The following is a 22153-nucleotide window of genomic DNA, read 5'->3' on the forward strand; positions in this document are numbered from 1 at the left end:
AGTAAGTAAGTAAGTAAGTAAGTAAGTAAGTAGAGTAGAAGTAGAGAGAGAGAAGAGAAGAGAAGAGAGAGAGAGAGAGAGAGAGAGAGAGAGAGAGAGAGGAAAAAGTATTCATCAAGAATTTTTCAATAAAAAAAAAGTATCTTCTCAATTTCTAAACTTCTCAATTATATAAACATCTATGAAAGCAGCTTAAAAATAAAAATAGCGACGATGTTCGAGAATGTCTTCGCGCGTTCATTAGCGACTCGGCGGCTGAAAACCTCACGGATGCTCCAATTATGTATACGCTTTAGAACGGGCACATATAAACGTATATTCGTGTGTATTTATTCTTGTTCGTGCCCGCTGCACAATGCTTTAATTGTTCCATACGGTCTTGCCAGCAATTTTCAGGCACGCTCGCCACAACGACCACGTACGGTTTTGTATCTAATCGGACCGTACGTAATTAATTATTCGTCGAGTCGTAATTAACGAGCTAATCCTTGAAACAAGTCGTAATTACTTTTGCTTTTACAGTTGTGACTCTCTTTCTTGTTTCCATTATTTGATTTTGGCGAAATAATTTATATCTTTCACATTTGATCTTTCTTTACAATAACAATACTAAATATGACTGTTACTTAACTTATTAATGAAATAAGAAACTATCAAGTGTTGAATTTCGTTACTTGATATGTAACGTGTGGATAATTATCGTAGCGTATGTATATAAAGATAAATATATATTATATTAGATATAATAAATAATTTAATATTGTGTAGATTTTCATTTTAGATTTAATTTTAAATATATTTCCTATGATCGTCGCGCGAGTTCTGCTCGTTATAATGTTGAATCGATAATTCATTATTATCGTATTTAACCGGAATAACTAAAGTTCATAACTGCGCCAATACCGAGGATTCAATTTTGCATTATGTGGCTCTCTTCCTCCTGGCTAAATACGCGGGTACGCAATAGAGTGTAGCCGTATAATTCAATTATCTCGTGTCTCTACAATTTTCTGCCACGAAACTAACGCAATCACGATCCTGTTCTCGAAATAATAATGGACTGTTATCGAAAGTATTGGGAATCAATGAATAAGAGCCGATATCGGGTTCCATTTTATTTTATGAAAATTTGGTGCGGAGGATATTAAATTCTTCGTGCTTATCGGAATTTTAGTCTTTATTTTAACAGCTTTTAATGCTTATCGAAGAGGAAAGGCAATAATAAAAACCAATAAAATTATAATAACCTACATAAATTTCTTCTTTTCTTTTCTCGCGCCGGCCATCTCGTCTACCACAATAATTGACTTTACCTGTTCTTCGTTACCTTATAATAGAATTTTCTCTTTGGATTCATTCGCGCATTATGGCACGGCAAGCGTGAGATCTAACAGGAAATCGTGTCAGCTCGCGAGTAATTAATTCTCGTCGAAGGTTATACGTTCGATAATTAAAGTTCAGGAGTAAGTAATCTGCGAAACGTATACTCCTGATACATACACTTTCTTCTCGCGCCGACCGTTCGCGTATTTCACGGCGTGGATCTGCTTATTATCGAGAATCGAGATTAATGGAAGTTCGTTTCGGAGAACCTGCTACATATCTTCCCCGAGAGACGCCCAAGAAGCTTCCCCAACCGTGAAAATGCAACTGATCTCAACCGTTGAATTTTCCACCACAGCGTTCCGCGACACGATCGCGTAATGAAATTACCAAAGAGCTGATTTACTGCGCCTGGGACGTTGTCGATTGATTTAAAGTTACTGCATACTATAATATGCGACACTTGTGAAGCGCAAATCCTATATTTACAAATATTTTTGGCATATTGCGAAAATTGTAGCAGAAATGACATATGACCAATACGATTACGACGGGATAATAAATAATAAATTTAGAGCCATTGAATCCAAAAGTGCACATTGATTCTGATCAGATAGCCTTTAACATCTCATATTTTTCATGAGTGGCGCAAGGGGGAGAGTCCATGGATTTATTTTTATGCTCAAAATGGAACTTGTCAATCAGATTATGGAATCCGCGTGGGAATACGAACGAGAAAACGACGAGTTACGTGACACTGAATAAAACAAATCTTTGACCTGATAAAGTTCGTGATCCGAGTTACAGCAAGGATGATGGAAACTTGAGAACCGGGAAAGCCTCAAGAGACTGTCTTTTCGTCGATCGCAATTCTATTTGCGTACGCGCAGCAACCGAGGAACGAGATATAATTCCTACATATATATAATACGAGAGTAATTACGTTTCTACAAATTCACAAGTATGTTCACGCCTGTTATCTATCTATTGCATTACATGGAAAGAATGATTTTATCGAGATGTCTAAAAATTCAGCTAGATACAAATCTGACTAATAACTTTGTTAGTCTATCAAAATTTGTGTACAAAACTTAAGCATGAGCAATGTTGCATAACATTTTGATTTTCTGGCAATCAGTTTGAGCGTCCTACAAAATTATTTTGACAGTCCAACAAAATTTATTTTCAGATCTACATCTAACTAAATTTTTAGATAATTCAGCTATTGTTTTTTCTGTGTATATTCGAATTTGTACAATTCTGTTGATAGAAACTCAACTCAATTTTATAAAATTTAACAAAAAATCTTATAAAAACAACTACTTGTTTTTACATATATAAAAGCTTAAGCGTTTCCACGAAATTTTCAACGATTACAAAGTGGATTTGGATACGTAAAATGAGTATAGCACAAAATATGACATACTTGCGCTGTCAGGAAAGACTTTACATTTAGGCAACAATTTTATACATCAAGCAATTTTACAGCAACACTAGTGATTTTTTTCTGTGTCATATGTTTATTTAGAGAAATGCATTCACCATGCAATTTAAAATACACAAGTACACTACTCATAAAAATACTAAAGCCAGAGTACTCTCATATTCTAAATGAATCTATTACGTTACACGCGCGCAGAGAGAGAGAGAGAGCTCCGTTTTTATACATTTTGCGTAAATCTGGAAGGTAATATCCATTCACTATGGGATAATGAAGTACGGCAAAAAATTAATTGAGACAAATAAACACGAGACTACCGCGAGATGCAATCTGAGCGCGCTAATAAACATCCTCCGCCTGTAGTCTCCCCAAGGGAAACCACTCTGGAGGTTTTTCCTCTGTACACGGGTTGTCTCACTAATAGCGTGTACTTTAATAACAAATTCCTTAACGATGATAAAGTCAATTTACTTTCAAAAATTTAAAAAGAAATTATCATAGAGATTTAATAACCTTCATTAAAATATCGTAAATCTATCTATGAATTTTTCCATCTTATTCTTCTGTGAAACAATAAAATATAATGTTTCTTGTGAAAACTTTTTATTATTTCTATTCTATTCATGTTATTCTTTTTCAATCAATGATGACCGATCATCTTGAAACGAAAGATTACATCTCCGATGTAAAGGAAAATCTTTTCGTAGCGGAAGACAGTAGTTTTGGATCGAAAGAGATCTCTTCCGGAAATTCGATCGGATTTATCTGACGAATTACTTCCGGTGCACTTGACTGAAGACGAGTTAGCTCGGTGGCGAGTATTCGGATTCTGCTTTGCCGCTAGAATCGCGCTGAAATTTCAAGCAGCAGAATGGATGCTTAAGAAAAGAAGGAGGAGGCAGAGAGGACTATCTACAAGCACTTACTGACGTTTACTCGCAAAGTCCCTCTAGAAACGGACATCATCGTTGAATTCTGCCCGCTGACTATCCGGCGAAATTAAGCTTTGAAATTGCAATGTTCACGAGCATCGCGAAGCCTGTTTCAGCTTTTACCCGCGAAGAACTTCAAGTGCTTTTCATGTATCTACCTGTTCTTCCTCACCGTCGGATCCATTTATTTGCCTATTCGTTCGAGGCGAGTTTAGCCATAACGAGTGTCTGCACGTTAAAAACTTACACACAATTTCGACCTTCCACATCGCGGTTTGACTAATAAAAAGCTCCGAAACCACATTAACACGCCACACATGCGATGTACGACTCGTAGTACGGCGAACGTGGTTTCGAGTTCATTCGACGCCAATGGAGTTGGATATTTCGTGAATTCGATTAGTGAGATAAATAGCGCAGGCAACGTCTCAAACAAGAATTGTTGGGAAGCAACATGAAAATTTTAGATATACAATAAAATAAGATAAAATTATATACAATATTATATACAATAATAAAAGATAAAATTATCAAATTAAAATTTTCTTTCAAATTTTCATTCCTACGAATTATTTTATATTTTTATGTGATATCAGTCTCTAAAAATAGCTCATGAATATATACATCGATTTTTTGTATAGAAGAACAAAACTACATAAACGGAAGTGGCCGATCACACTATTCGCCCTTTGGCTCGACTTTACACTTCTAAGCAAGATTTGAATTTGTAATTAAGCGGAAGTAATAATTTTCATATAATTTTGCAAACCAAAATTATATGAAAATTATTACTTCCGCTTAATTCTGCTGTAGCAATAACGTCGAACATCACATCGATCCATTCGGTTAAAATTAAACTGAGAAACTATTCAGCCGATACCAAAGTTACGCAAGATCGTTCAATTTTACCACAGCAGAAGTTTTCATGGATCCTCTGAATTTCGTTTGCCGCTCTTTGTCATAGGAGGTGTTAAAATGCAATGAATTCCACGATTAAAACTAGCAAGTGGTACCTCCAGAGGTTTCTTTGAAATTCTATTACTTGTTAGCTATCATAGAACTAAAACTTTTTATTTAATTGCATAGATTTAATTTATGCAAAAGCTTAAAAATATGATATGCATTTCATGAAAATAAATAGAATAAATATTGTAGAAGCAGTATAACTGTAACATTAATATCATTAAATACTAAAATTAATATTATTAAATATTAACTTCAGTATTATTAAATAATATTAATATTCTTAATATGTTTGATACAGATACATAATTTGACATGCATTATAAATTATTACACTATTAAACAAGCGGCGACTATTTTAATATTTTGTAAAACGCTGTTCATAATTTTACGCCCGAAGTGATTACACAAGCTTCAACACACTATCTAGTTTGCTATTTCGATAAAATCAATAGCGCCTATAAGAAAGAAAGTGACGTGCACTGTAAGTTACCCCACGCTCAACAGGTTTTAGTTTCGATTTATACGCGTCCCTATCCCTTTTTGTCTTCATTTTATTGCAACATGATGCAAGTAAAACTTTTACAGTACTTCCGATATTTGACCTGTCTATCTCAGATTTATTAACTAAACTTTTGTATTCTTACTAAGAAATTATATTTATATAATTCAATAGAAAAAGAGGTATTTTTAAATATCGATAAACTATGCATCTAAATAAAACATACATTCTAAAAATACTTATTACTATTATTCTAAGAGTTATTAAATTGAAATGTGCACATTGGAATATAAATACATATATATACCATATTTTCCATTTATGGTGAACTATTCGTGTTAATATATTTATCAAATGTATAAAAAAAATCAACATTAATTGTTCATATTTTGATCGCGAACACGATATAACGCTATCGTATTGCGGCAGTTTACTCGAACAATAAGGTTTACCGTTACAGTATTGTTGCGTTACAACGTGATTACATTACAATATCATATCAAAAAATAGATGTCTTTTCGTACAAGTAGGTAAATGTAAGATAAACGCGATTACACTTACATCCAATGTGGGAAAAAAAAGAAACATTTATTCGCACTATAAAGGACTCATTTTATCGCTTATGTAACTTCTCGTTCCGTCCGAACTACGCTTACATTATCATGAAATTACAAAGCCATGTGGTCATTGCGTTCAAGATGCTTTCACGAGCAATTAAAAAAAAAATCCCCTTAATTTCAACGGTTCCGGAAAAACTTTGGTGCAGCCACATTTCTCAAGAACCACTCCTCCGCGACGTAACGCAGTTCAAACAGAGTGAGAGAGAAAGGCAGAGATAAGTAAAAGAGGGAAAAAGAATAAAAAGCATGCTTCTTCGCGGCGGCTGTAATACCGTCAGATTACAACGCCAGAGATGTCAGACAGCCACGGTAAACGAAATCTCGGGAGCGAACGCCCTATTTTCCGGTATAGTGGTGCGCCGTCTGCTCTGTTTTCACTTCCCTCCTTTCTAGCCATCCTCTTCGAGCCATGACTGCTCCCGATAAAAGCCGAGATGCCGATATATCTCCACCGTATCTCTTCCTCGCGTTGAAACGCGGAATTAGAGATGAGTGTTCATGTCGATAATTTTCGAAATTTCCTTGCCTGTCGCCATCAGAGGGGCTCGTGGCTATTCATTAACTGCATGAGATTCAAAAGCTGTCTCATTATTTTCAGAAACGGCGATGATAGTTTGGCGGTAGAACAATCGAGTCAATTAGGGGAGGATAATTTGGAGGACACCGCAGACTAATACTTATAACAGGATGCGCCGATGCTTCATTACATTTCAATATTAATAGGATCGGAAAACCAATTATGTAGTAATACGTATAAACAATATAAATGTCAATAAATCTTGTCACTATTTAAATTGAAATATCGTATTAATATAAACGCATTAGAAATTAACGTATTGGAAATGCGAGAGGATATAGATAGATCAGATTGCTGCAAATGCAGGATTTTTTTTTTTACGATATCGATATCTTTTTTTTATCATTATTTGATAGTGTTATATATAAGGATAAAGAGAATATTTAGAGATAAAATTAGAATTGAGAGATTAATATGTGACGAGAGATTTTAAAGCATTACAACCCTTATAAAAATCAATAAAGGAATATGTGTTAATCACATTTCAATAAAAATGCGATTAATAGATATTCCTATGTATATATCAATATTTTTATCTTCTTAGAAAATTGTAAAACAAATTTCAATGTAATAGGAACACGAACGTGACCTCTGTTTATTAAACGATAATTAAGACTTAAGGTACATTCCTAATTATATCACACTATTATGTACGTCACCATGTAATACTAATCAAGCCAAGAACTAATTAAGTCTCATAAGCTTCCTTCGAAGCTAATCTTTCAAAGCACTGCGATCGGGCAATTCGCTCTTCAACGCTCTTCAAGCCAATCGTCTTCTCTTACTTTCATCCTCTTCACTCTCTTTTCAGCGGCTTATCCCTTTTCAGGGACATACCGCAGAAAACGAAAAGAAAAGAAGGATCGCTCAGATATATCGTTATAGCAGGGTCTCGGTGAAAAAAGGGCTTTTTAAAAAGAACTCTGGGCCAACTCCAAGCGTTTAACTAGACGACGACCGCGATTGCCATCCTCGAGATCGCTTGCAATTAGGTTCGCGGTATTTAAAAGCGTTTGAGACTTTAGGACAAAGTTCTCTCTTTCCCACTTTCGCGCGCAATCACGCCAAAGGATGTCCTTAATATCAAAAGTTGGCTCGTCCACGACGCGCCGTAAAAGTCCGAAGCTTTTACGAGCCCCTCTCAGATTGAGATTCCACTGTAAATCAGATTAGCCTTTTACGAGGTTCACTTCCGCGCGATTCCCGTCGATTTTCCGAGATCGTAAACGGTGCGGCGCGCGTCTAACAATGCCGCTGCAAAATTGATATTCTTCTATCGCGGAAAGTTGGACGAAGCAGGAGGTGGAAGAGCGAAGGAGCATTCAAATGCCGGTAAAATGCGAACGACAGTAAATCACTCGCCATACTTGCCGGTATACTCGATGTAATTAAACATATGATGACGAAAAGTGTAAAAAAGATCTACACTCAAAGAAGTGATCTTGCAGTTATAGCGAAAATTATCTAAGTACAAAAAATTAGTTAAAATAGATTCTAGCAAGTATTGCGAATATTGAATATGTATTGCATCTAATCAGATGACAGAGATAGAATTTAGATTTGTGCTACAAATTCTATGAGTATGATACATATATAATTTTATTTTAATATAATTTTCTATCAGATACAAAAAACAGCGATAATTCTAGCTAGAGCAGCAAAATATTTTTTTGCATGTATGAAAGATTTATGAAATATTGCTATATATCGATGATCACTCGATCAAGAACTATAATATCAATAGCAATAACCACTGTTCTACCAGCAGTGTAATGAACAATATTTCTATGTAATAACAATATCGAAAATCAAAACTCGAAAAGATGTATGAACATAATATTATATTTTATTCGCTGGAGCATTTTTGCTTTTCGTATAAAATGAATATATTGTAATTCCGGGATAAATATATCACGTAGAAAAAAGCAGAGTTTTACATGTTTTCATACAGCTTGTAACTATAAAACAGTAAGATCATGCCAAAACATTTTATCGGAACATCTGTTTCAGTATGTAATCCCTGTATTTCTAGAACAAACATCTCGTTCGACAACGAAACTTTTTTTAAAAATTGCGTTCAAAGAATAAAAATTCCTCTTATTGTTTATTTTATTTTTTTCTGTATAATGTAATTTTTAATATATATTCCTTGTTTGAATTAGCTCAGATTTAAGATTAAGATTAAATTTCTAGAGAGTTATAGAGGTGAATATATGATAAACACGCGACGACACGAAGAGACTTAACTCCTTACTCGCGAATTCGATTCACCAAGCTATAAGTTTACAAACCATTACCGAAACTAGTATTTCATCCCTGTCTCATTTCTCAACTCGGAGCACAACTTGAGACTCATTGTGTGCCAAACGAATAAGCCTTTCTCTCTTCGAGCTTGACTCGATTCATACAAGCCATCGTTACATTAATAATGAATTACTTATATCCCGAGCTGCGGTCGTTTCGGAATTTCCGACGAATTTCTTTGTCTCGCAGCGCGAAATACATGATAATACGCGGCAATGTGAATTAAGCTATGCACCAACAGATAAAATATGCAACTGCGCGATTTGATATTCCCAGTAAAGAATCGGTGGTACTTTTTCACTTCCGGAAGAATATGCCACAACTTTTGCAATACAGTGCAGTGTTAAAAAAATATACCAGAGTTAAAATACGATAGCTATTATCTGCGCATATTACGCACATATATGGCGAGTTACTAAAAAATAGATGATAAAAGAAGATTAAAAATAGAAATGTAAAAAAGCCTAAAAAGAAAAAAATTAATAATTTTCATATGAATGTTCGTGAAAATGAATATGCAAAATGTCCGGATAATATTGACAGAATTTCTTATTGATTCAATTTGAAGTTGATCTTTCTAGCAAAAATACTCTTCCATAAATAATTTTTATATTAAATACTAGTGAATAATATTACACTTTATGAGCAGTAGATAAATAAAAAAATTGTATTCTTCTGATTTGATTTAAAATAAGATTTAATTTCATTTGCATATTGTTTAATATTAAACAAAATATTATATATTTAAATTAATTTTAAAACATTAACAATGTATAAAAACATAGAATTAAAAAAAATTAATTTGTTTCACAGAAAAATGGAATATTAATCATAAGTATATCTCATATTAAAAATGTCATTAATTTTTAATTTCTTAGAGAAAGATTTAAGAAAAATTCAAGAAATAGGAAATAATTGAAAATATCAGAAGAGAGATCTACATATTAAAAGTCATGTGTGTTAAATAATATAAATATACATTCAATAGTTAGGCACTTAAAAGTCAAAACCAGATGGAGAGAATTTACAAATTCCGCTCTTTACATCGTTCCAATTGCAGCATGCGAAATTTCTCCGTTCGCAAGAATGCACCGCATTCACTTGGATGCGCGACGTTACAGTAACAATGAATTATGCACTTAAATCCGCCTTGCGGCACGTGACGTAGAGATTTGCCAGAATTGTTATAGGTAGTTGTGCGGGTGAGCGTTCGCACAGCCCGAAAATTGTTAGTTTATATATTCAACGTACACACATATATACATGTGTATCCATTCCGTCGACAAGAGAGAGCTACGGTTGGACTTAAGTACGTTTTTTCTTTTTCGCCTGACCTAAATCGCCAACGAAGTTCCCTACACTCGTGAGCGGATTAGTGCATCGTGCAAACATCGCGAGGAAAATGTTTGGAAAGGAATGAAAGTTATCAAATCGTAAATTAAGAACGTAACTGCCGTCGAAAATAATCTAAAGATCGAATGTAAATATTCTATTATATATCTCAAGGATGCATTGACGTATTCAGAAATTTATCAAAGAAATGTGGCCATCGCCGCAAGTGACATTTTTTTATAAGGTCAAATGTATAAAGAAAATTGAATTATTATGTAAATTATTACATTGAAAAAATATTATTTAAATGTATAATTCATAAAACGTTTTATTTAAAATTATTAACATAAGTTATATATACAGTATATTAACATAAAAGAATAATATAATGGAATATATGTTTTTATCTTAGATCAAGTATCTTAGATTAAAAAATATTTTTGGAATATCAAAATAGTGATTAAAAATTGTAGAAATATTAAAAATATATATAACATATTTTTTACTAAAAATATTTTGAAGAAACGAAAGATTCTAAGGCAAATCTCCATGTTGTCTCCGTAAATCCGCTAGTACAAGGATGTATGTTTTTATAGAGCATGGGTGTCTGCCTGTAGTTTCATTGAATACATAGCATTGAATAGTTCTTGCAAAGTAAGCACAAAATTATACCGACGTGCTGTATTTTCATGCGCATTTTCACGTAAGTTTCTCTTCGGAATCGTGTCGTTTCCCATGCGATAAGAAAGCTCGATCGCAAAAGAGAACGGCCATCGTCAGCGTGTCTCTGTGAGAAAAGATGCGAATGAGGGAAATATTCTTGAGTATCTTGCCCTATTCGCTAAAAGAATAACACAGTCCTAACAGTTATAATAACATGTCGCTTTTGTTCGTCATCCGGAAAGTCATTTTCCGTCGAAACGATATGGCGTGATGAATTCCACGCATTCGAAATCAATCGATACTTCGCCCCGAACTCTCGAAAGTTATACAAAAGCGAGTATCAAGAGAAAGAGAATTGATGAAACTCGAGGAAAACGAAGCTTCAGAAGCGAGACGAGATTGTTATTTGTTTTAACTTCGACATATCCGTCGCAAAATCGACGTGACGTATCTTCGCAAGATTTGCTTTGAACGACGAAATGGTACTCAAATACGCAAATGCATCTTGACGACATTTCAAAAAATTTTCCGCGCAATAACGAATACTTTAGCACTCTTCCACGATTTTATTTTACAATCATTTTACGCTTGTTAAAATTTATTCAAATTTACGGATTTGGGATGTCGTTTTGGCAAATGCGGCGTAATAAATTTAAGCATAAAGCGCCGCTAATTAACGCGAACCATGTACGCACTGGATGGCGTTCAGCGAATTTAACTAAAATTTATTTAAAGAATTATCACGTGACAGAGTAATATTTCATTTAATTTCTCGCGGTACGCACAGCGACACATGCTCAAGTCTTTAACCCACCACCCAGGTTGATTTACAAACGACTAACTCCCTGAATTATGTCACCCCTCGCTAATGAACCCGCCATCTTTTACGAGCTCCGCCACCTCTCGCAACCGGGGACAAATCTCTTCCGAGCAGGATGCTACTCGAAAACGTATCCGCCGTTGCACGATGCGTCGTAAACGCATTAACGTGCGACTTAAGATTTACATTGCAAGCTTTTCGAGGCAAGCCGACAGATGAGAAACGCACGTAATCATGGAAGTTAAGAACATTTGAGATATCATATATTAAAATGTGACATATAAGAAAAATGCGCAATTCGGTAAAAAGTTTAGCGTAAATTATACATGTGGAATTGCCGAAGTTGTGAGAGTCATCATTCCATGGTCGTAAAAAAATTTAACTGTGGAAAAAATGCTGAGAGAATGATACAGTTGGAATAGAGTTTGCTGATTGAAATGCAAAGAGATAAAAAATTCGATGCCAAAAACTTTCTCGCATAAAAAGTTAAAGGATTTTATTCCCGTAATGGTTAATAAAATGCCGTATATAAAATTTAAATTTAATGTTTATAATTAAAAAATTCACCATATGTAGGTCAAATACTCTCTTTCAGAGCGTTAGCCAACATATCTAAATACTTGAGATAAATTCCGGCAAAAGGAGAAGCAGTGTATCTCACATTTTGATAGATCTTGATGGCTTCGAAGACAGTGAAATGTAATCGTTGAATATCGAAAGAATTATCGACAGAGAGAGAGATATATTTAATATTTTACGAAAAATATCCTGCATTATAAATTCTGATTCCTATTCTTAAAGCAACTCGTTCTTTCGAATTTCGTTCTTCCTCGTTGCCACGACTACGTTATTTGTTACATTGTCGTGCTATTTCACCCTTTTAGCGTGCGACATATGCATCCTTTCCTCTTTCAACCTTTTCGCCGCGCGATTATCTGTTCGATTTTCTCGGCCGAAAGTTTTTCCAAGCTGTCCTCTCGATACTGCCCGCTTTTACTTGAATGCGCGTCCTTTGTATACTATTATTTTTATTTTATCGACGAACGTACGCTTCAATCCGCGCGTGTTATTCACCTCCTGGCGTTTCCCTTCGGCCCACGCTTACTTTTTCGAAAACCAACGGCGAGTTTTGCCTCGCGCGAAAAGCTCGACGAAGAGAATTGAGAGGTCAGAGCTACTGGACAAAAGGGAGAACAGACTGAAAAAGCCAAACTTCTGCTGTTGTAAAACACTTGCGCAGCGTTTCGTACAAGATCCATGGTTTTGTTGCTCTTTACAACTTGCGTTTCCAACACGCTTCAATAGTCACTCGAAAGATTAACGGCAGCGCAAATATAGGTGCAATTATTTCATGTCTTAAGAAATGTTATATATAGTTACAAGCGATTGCCATCCAGCTTCGTTTCCCGATTGGAAGCGTAATTAATAGCGAATCATTATTCATAGATTTACGTTTCGCGAAACTACAATGGGGTTTCTTGTGAGGAATTAGCATATATTGTGGGAAATTCGTAGATTCGTGAAACTACGCTTATTCATCAAATAATGGCCGGCTATGAATACCGCTGTTAGATATAGTTCGTCCGGTCGACTGTTTCGCTCTTGTCAAACCCGGATTAGTGAGCGGAACATCATTGAATATACATATACATGCTATGCTCATATTAATGCTATTATACATATTAATATTAATGAATACCATATTTTCGAATTCACTCATTTATCCAAACTTTATCAAATCTGTATAGAAAATAACTATGAAATAATAATAAAGATACTTACGCGTTAAATATGTAAATATAATACGAATTTTAAATTCTCGATGTTTCTTATTTTTCCAAATTTTTGAAACTTTTTAGCATCGATCTTCTTAAATTTTTGCGCACGAAATATTAGCATCATATTACACGTATTATTATTTGTTTTGCGATATGTTGAGACAAAAAGGTTCGCTCGCGAGTGCAATGAATTCGAATTTCTTCCTTTGTAGTGTCCTCGTTTCTGACGGTCGCACGCCGACGACATTTTTCTTTTCATCAGAGTTAAGCCATATCCGGGCGAGAGATAAAACTTATAATTTATAACATGTAACACATGCCGTGCTGGCCTTTTCCACGCGGCATGGACGCAATTTTAGACGCAGAACAATATTTTTTTTTGCAAATATACAGACGATAAAAAACGGCTGTTTCCTGTCCGAGCATTTTCTGCTGATCGCTTTTTTTTATATCCGTACAAGCAAAAGCGCGAGACATATATTTTATTTTATTCCATTTATTACTGCTACGGAAATGTTTGTTTGACCTTTAGAACGTATTTTTTTTTTCAATGCTACGTTAAAACATATAATCGCAAATTTGCAGGATTTTAACCATTTTAGTGTTGTTTGGGTTTTTTGATGTTACAGGCTTTAATATACACTCATATATTTCCATCGAAATATCACTCTGATTCTGACACTCTCACTGATTGTAAAAATTACGAGTATCATATTCTAATGTCGAAATAAACCTTGACTAAAGAGCAAACTGCTAATAAAAAAGCCTGTGTGATTCAGATAGAAATATTGAAATATAAATGTAAAATTATATATAGTTTCCTCCTATATGCGAATGAAGATCTATGTAAATTTAGATAAATGTGCTAAAATATCAAATTTACATCGAATAGTTAAATTTGCATACAGGAATGTTAATAGCGATTGTAATTCTCAATTATGTTATTTTTTTTTACAATCGGTAATTTATCAATTGGTATTTACATAATTATTTACAAATATATTATGAACTACAAATAATAATTTACGGAATAATAGCTTTCTCAAAGGAATCCTAAACATCCGGTCAAATAATATTTACGATAAACACATAAATTGCTGTGTTCTCTTAAATATTTGAATTTGTTAGAAAGGTAGTTTTAACGATCGCTAAAAATGACAATATTGTTTGTAATTCTCAATCTTCAAGAGTTTTCTCAAACGCAAATCCTCGAGATCTTCGTGGTGCGAGCGAAATGATGAATGACTTGCGCGTTATAGTATTCTTATGAGAAGTTGTAATTCTGCGGATTAACTATGAGTTCCGACTGCCTCGGATACGGAAACACTTTGTCTTTATCAACGTCGCGACTTCGCGGTCGGAAGAAATGAGCTGCAGCGATCTCTCTCTCTCTCTCTCTCTCTCATTGTTATGACGTATGATAGACGATCCTGCCGGCGACATTTCACTAATGCAGAAGTGCAATGCGAATTAATAAGAACGGAGCGATGGAGTTTCGCTCCTCAATCTATTCGTGGCGTAAACTCGACGGTATAAACCCAACAGGCGAACAGGCAGCGTTCATTGAAATTTCGCAACGAATCATTATTACGAAATTAATTGCGCAGTCCGTTAATTTTCGCTGTAACGTCAGTCGTAAAATATGGATATAGCAATTTCCAACGTGCTGTATTTTTAATCATCGATCACGCGGCGATACGATAATGGCGAGACGTGTCACTTCGCGCCCGTATATCTTCCTAAAATTTACGGGCAAAATGTGACGGGAAAGTCGTGACGTCGTTGCAAACGAAATGTAGATCGCCGATAAATCAAACGCGAGCGCCGTGTATGAAGCGTCGGACAGAGGTCCGAATTTCCGATCGGAGAATCGTGTTTTTGTTAGCGGATAAAAATGCAGATCGATAAATCACAAGCACATAAAGTCGATAGCGTCAAATAATTAACGTGATACCACGTGATTTATATTCTGTGATAAAATATAATGATGAAATACTCTAAGTAAAAAAAAAAATCATTTTCGTTTCGCAACGTTCTTGTATTTTTACGAAATTTTCTGTGCATTTTGGAAAATGACAATAGTAGATGAAAATATCGCCGTTAAAAATAACGAGCTTAACGTGAACATCAAAATAAACGAAATATATCAATCAAATAAAACGAAAACAAGTTAATTTCGGCGACTCGTAAATGATTAACACATCAATCACCAGCTTCTCGTCGATGCAATAATACTGTGAGATAAAAAAATAATATAATATGCATTCACGATATAAAAATAAATGGTTACAATTCGACGTTGCTTGGCTGGTCATCATTAATGTCTGCACTTGTACAAGTGCGTCTAATATCAACGTGTCGATTCAGCAAAACTTTGATGATATTTTGCAGTCCCTTTCATGGAAAGACCCGCATGAATGGCACGGTGTAACGCAATTAAATCTGACCCACACGTCTGAATTAATTTTGCAGTATCTTATGTGACAGCCCCGAGACAAACCTTTTTGCTCGAGCTCGTGCCATATTTCACGGATTTTACCGCCGAGTATACGCGACTCTACGAGATAGTCGGCTGAAATGGAAAATAAGCGCGACGTAGTAATGTCGTAATTTTGTTAGAGATTAATTCGCTTATATGTCTGCATACTGAAGGATCTGCGAAAGATTAACTGTGATTCGCCTCAAAATAAAAATTCACAAAATAGAGATAACGTATTCGAATTGTAATAAAATAATCTATATTTTGAGTGATCTTGTGTTGATGCAATGTCAGAAAGTTCTCCTGTCTCAATCGCACTTGAAAGCGCAATGTTAATTCGCGAGAAGTGAATCCCTCGGTAGATTTCGGATTTAATTCGACACGGTAACATCAAAGGACACATGTCGGAAAGAGACGTTGAAGCGTTACGGATTAAGAGGCTTCAAGAGGAGCTTGTGAAATTGGCTTTTTCAACGAGGCGTAATCAGGTTAGGCGTAAAATTTCACTCACGTGTACTTGTGTAAAAGCATGATTTCTTAATTAAAATAAAATTTCGCTTTTATATTTTGTCTATTATTAGTCTTTGCAATAAAATTAAATATACAATATTTATTAATTTAATTAAATAAAAAAATCCTATAGTTATATTTATTCTAATTGGTCCAAATTCGTAATATCGTAGTAATTATTAATGTTCGAACGTTGCAGAAATTAAATGTTATTAATTTAAGTCATCAATTTAAAACATTAAAATTAAATATTTTCAATATTAATCAGTACGTTACAAATACGCAGAGTGATTTAAATATGACAATTCACTTTTGTTCCTTTCTGGAAGTTTGGAGGATATTATTTCTAGTGAAAATATTTCGCAATATGTGGTTGTTCAGACATAACCATCATGTTTTTTTTTTACATTACACGTAAAGAAAGAAGGATTCGTTGTAAATTTAACGAATTACATATTGGACGAGGGAGTTCGTCGCGCCAGCTGACGTAATTACAACAGCAGCGTCGCGTTACCAGTGACGAATTAATTCGCATGTCGGATGCATTACTCTTCACGTATTTAGCCCCACGCGGGGTAATTCGAGCGACCATGATTAAATTGAAATTATGTTTTGATCCGTTGAAATCTGCAGACCGCTACTAATTACGAATACGATCAACCCAGATTACATTTAATCTTGTGTCGATTCGCTAAAAACTTTCGACATAAGAGCGAGCGATCGTTGCCGGATTGTCGAGAATTTTTTTGCTTTGAAAATCGCAAAAACTTTAAGGAAAATCGCAAAAAACTCTGAAGAATGGTAAAGAGCACGTCGTTACTTTCCGAAGCTTAAACGTCAAAAGGGAAAAATCTACCAAAATGCGAAATTTGAATATCTATATAACTACTTCTCAACACATAAATTAGAGTCTTAGATCGATATTCATAGTTGGTTCTACTTCAATGTTTGAAATCTGTTATTCCTATTCTCTATTCCTTTGATTGCGCGAAGTCCTTCAGCAGAACAGCTTCAGCAGAGTCAATGTAAAATTGTTCATTTGGCAGTCATGTATATCGATCAATCAATTTCATGATTGGTCATTTGCGATGACCAATCAGAATACGTAATACCGGTCCGCTTCTCTGGCTATTATTCAGGGATACTCTCAATTCAGTGACACAAGTCGACACCATTCTATCTTTCTTGGTGTTCAATGAGAATAAAGAAAATCATTTGTATTGACTTGTATCAAATGAAGAGCACCCCATTTTAATATAAATAAATGAGTCTAGAGGATTCACGGAAATTGCAATTAAAGTCTATCTGTTCACAAACTATTTTTTCATTAAATTTTTCACCTCTCGAACGTGATCCGTTCAATGGAAATCTACGATGAGAAAACTCCGCGAAAGCTCCCCAAATATTCCCTGTTCTCCACCGAAGCAATTCAATTTCGTGACGCAGCAATTGTATTGAGGCACAGTCGCGAAATGTCACGTATCGGGGTGGCGCCGATAGAAATGCCGCGAATAATGCAAAATAAATCGCACGGCACCGTGCATAACATTATTTACCGTGTGTCTCATGCGGAGAAGCGCACCGGTGCAATGTCGATCTCGTACTCCTGTACGAAAACACATATTCGACAAGACGATATCGGCGGATATGCAATCAGTACTTTCACGGCGACGCCAGCATGCAATTTCGTACGTGCTCGCTGGAGGATCGATGGATCGCGCAGATCGCGCTCAAGGAATCCGACTGATTGCACGAATGTTCGCGCGTTCTTTTTCTTTCTCTTCCTATCTATTTTCCATCTCTTGGCATGTTTTCTCTCTCCCTCTCTTCCTTTCTTTCATCATTATTCTTTTTCTCTTCCTCCGAAAAAGGGAGAGCTTTTTTACGGCAGAAACAATTTTCAATTCGGACGAAAGCTCCGTATCGTCCTTTCGCTGTTGCGTTCGCACGAGTGCATTGCGCATCGGATTACAGCGGACGCAATTCGCAACTGCCACGGAGAGTTCGCGGCGAGTCTCGCTTTGAATATGCGGCGTCGCGCCGCAGTAACGAGCCAATCAGAACTTCAAACAAAACGAGTTTCTGCTTTCCAGCCGAACATTCGCGACGTATATTTCCCGGAGGCAGTTTCTCATTCCGCAGTTTACGATGTCGGATGTTGATTTAAAAAATACAATCGAACAGTTTTATCTCCTCGTGGGATTTATTACATATATTATTACAAACTACGTACACAGAAAGCAATATCGTACCTATTTGAATTCGTATTGCATTAACGGAATTCGCGATCGTGCAATAGATATTACGAAGTGAAACTTGAACTGAATTTTAAAACTAGTTTTCCGTATTAAACGTTCGAGAATCGATAAGAGACACAAAGGGGTTTGGTTGGTGATATCGAAGACAATGCAAATGTCCTGCAATTAAAGCGGCGACGGTAGCAAGAGGGATTGGTCTAACTACTTCCAGTTACCGATACTGGAAATTTATTTCAGAAAAAGAAAGATGATGGGACACTTGGATTAAAAGCTCTTCTAGGATTAAGAGTATTTTAGAGGAGTCTTATTGTGAGATTATCATGATCCCATTAGGCATCATCGACGTCTAATTTAACTCTAGACAATGTCGCACGATAATCCCAGAAATAAGCTTCTGCTTGAAATCACATCGACAGCGACCAATCAATCGGAGGATCACTTGTCTGTCGAGCGTGTAAACTATTCGTCCACCTAAATCTCTCGACTGCTAAGGAACGACGAACATTGCAAGCTCTTTGGGAGTTTACGAGATTACATATAGATCCTCTTCAAACCTTCGTTCACAAACGAACTATAAACGCAAAATAGAAGTTTTACTAAATTACTGCGTTAAACAATCATATGAAGGTATATGGAAGATGAAAGAATTTTAATTAAACATTAGAATTGCCGGTGATATCCCATTGAAACAAAGCCAAAATATTATAGTAACATGGGTGATTTTAGTGGGTTGAACGAACCTGAATTCAAGGGGAAATTTTTAACGATGTTTACCAGAGATAAATTAATATTTCAAATTTTGTACAGTCCAATTATAACTGTTTACATATCCAAGTTGCTAAAGATATATTTACGAATTATTCTGAAAGAATTTAAAACGTTTCGATCTATTCGGTCGCGATACATATTCGAACAAACAATAGTACGGTTCGTGTCGATTAATTTTCCTTACCTGGTGGCTTCCTGCAGCAACAGGTGAGGCGGTACCCAAAACTTAACCCTCAGAGCGAATCTTAGAGGCGCTACACCACCGCCGGTCTGCCGTTCTATGGGATTCCTCAGATTCAACCAGAGTTCCTCGCCCTTCGCATTTTGATACTTCAGTCCGAAATAGTCGCACTCCTTGCTGACTCCCAAACAGTCGCAAGCCTGCAAACAAATCAATCGATGTATTCTTCTGCCACGTCATCGCCAGACTGAGAGCATGTTCGCCAAGACTCTATATATTTCAAATAAACTGACTGAATCGATCGCGCCAAATACGCTTTTTCACTAATCGGTTTGCTCTCGGGATACGACCCAAATTTTCAAATGACCCTCTACATCTCTTCGGTTTATCGTCTATAATTAATCGTCTATAATTGATCCGCGACACTTCGATCGATTAATCCGCACGGGATTCTCTCGCGGGCGAGTCCGGAAGGCAAACAAATCGCCAGCAATAATTTAGAATGGTACAGTACACGTAGGGCACCTCCGACCGCGCACAGATATCGCGGAAAAGCGTACAGCCGAGTCATTATCCGCGCCTCTCCACCTCCGCCTCATTTCCGCCATGGCCGTCGTTTTCCCATTCTTGTCGGTAATTTTTCCTCACCGCGGTCGCCGTAATTGCTGACCGGCAAAAATATCGCGATAGAGGTGGCTAACGTATGCAATTAAAATCAAGCGTGTGCTTGCAATTTTTTTTTTTGCATAGAGCGTTATGATTGCTCGAATCTTTCAGGAATGCCGCAAAAAAATGGAACTACAATACCAATCGAACGGCAAAATAAAATACAATAAAATATTTGCATTTTTCTTTTATATTTCATTTGGATTTTCTTGACTATAACAAGGAGTGATAATAAAATTAAGTTGCTTACTTTGCGAACTTTAAAGATATCGAGATTATTCCATTTCCACGATTCCAGAAAGATAAAGAAACCCTATTTTTTTCCTCTGTATTATTTTACTATTATGGATCTTTTCATTTAATAAATTGTTTAATGGATTAAATATGACTCATTTTTTCCTGATAGAGATTCGCGATTTGACGACTAAAAATCTCTCGCGAATCTTTTCAATATTTATTATTAGATATATTGAACTGAGAGGCAGCTAAAAAGGATAAATTCTTAATAAGTAGTCTTTTTCATTTGCCCATGTATTCTATTATATATCGAAGGATTCTATTCATCCGTAGCTCGGCTCATTCTGCATTATAAAATCGATATTCACGATGATATCGGCGATCGCATTTTTATCGTAAATTATCCTTTAGCACGCCGCTCGACCGACGTTATTGCCAGCTATTATATCCGTTATTTATGCCGCGCGAATAAATGCCGCAAACGGCGTTGGAAAAATCGTTAAAAACATTACGGAAAGCGACACGTGATGCTTGTCTCTGATCCGCAACATCGATCTCGCTATTTAAATAATGCTTTCGTGCCACAACAATAGCTCGTTTTCTTGAATAAATCATAGAGCGTAGTCTCGTTCAAAAAAACTGTCGTGAAAAATTGCGGAAAATTTGCTCATCGAAAATCACGGCTGATAATAATTATTTATTACTCACATAGCCTGGTTGATCCAGATAAGATAATTTCGTGCGTTGTACTTTCTGCCCGTGGATAGAAGTGTTTTAATTCATTTACCGTAACGCGACCGCGTAATTTCTCCTAATAAACGACCCTAATAAATTCATCCGGCAATACGATCGGTAATTGATCGTACGTGGTGCAGTTATGCATTAAAAATATCTATGCGATATATTAAATCGTGGTAGCTAGGATCAAATTATGAAATATTAAATTATTGACAAAAAAAAGAAAAAATGGTTGATATAACGCGAAAGTGTTTGGCGCAAAAATTTGACACAAACGAAATAGCCGGGAGGCTAAGTGGATTTGCACATGGTATCAGTGAATTATAGAGCATAACCAATGTTACAACCAATCGATTATTTCTATAGCTAAATGCATATAGCTAAATGCATATATGCAATATTTATATACTATATATAAGCGATAAAATAAAAAAAACTTCGAACGCATACAATTTTGACGAAGAAATAAAGAAAATATTAAGCATTTCTGCTTTCATATTTTATTTTCTTTAATCTATCTCGTTTCAATTTCGATTCAGAAAATATTTGTTATACTGAAATTACAATTACAATGTCCTCAAAATTTTCGTTTCATAACATTTCAATAAATGTGTCAATAAATTTGTCAAAAATGTGTTTTTAAAACGTAAAAAGATTAATAGGCCAAAAATATATACAAATATAGAGGCTATTATTTTTATCATATTGACAGAGCGTCCTTTAATTGTTTTTAATGTGCAAGTGACACATAATTTGATTAAATTAACATTTATAAATATACGATATAAATAAACATTTTATTAATTGTTATTAATGGATGGCCGACTTTATTAATAATGGTACTCAGCAGCTAGCGAAGCTAAAATATCACTGTTAAAAATCCAATTGTTAGTGAAGAAGCATCAATACTTTCTGATACTAAGTGAAGTTTCTAGACGAGAAGTAGCGAGTGTGTGAATTTCAGTTCTCTCTCTCTCTCTCTACNCTCTACTCTTCTCTCTCTCTCTCTCTCTCTNTCTCTCTNTCTCTTCTTACTTACTATACTACTACTCTTCTTCTTA

The 22153-nt window shown here is 35.4% G+C and overlaps 1 protein-coding gene across 1 annotated transcript in view; it reads right to left on the minus strand.

Annotated features, from left to right (window-relative positions):
- The window catches only part of LOC105625889 (E3 ubiquitin-protein ligase MYLIP), a 107415-nt gene that overhangs the window by 8786 nt on the left and 76476 nt on the right, over positions 1 to 22153 (minus strand). Inside the window, exon 2 of the mRNA XM_012207200.1 lies at positions 19455 to 19651. Coding sequence (XP_012062590.1) covers positions 19455 to 19651 — 197 coding nt within the window. The remainder of the gene's footprint in view (positions 1 to 19454; positions 19652 to 22153) is intronic.

This window comes from Atta cephalotes, assembly GCF_000143395.1.
Source record: "Atta cephalotes unplaced genomic scaffold scaffold00004, whole genome shotgun sequence".
Taxonomy (NCBI): domain Eukaryota; kingdom Metazoa; phylum Arthropoda; class Insecta; order Hymenoptera; family Formicidae; genus Atta; species Atta cephalotes.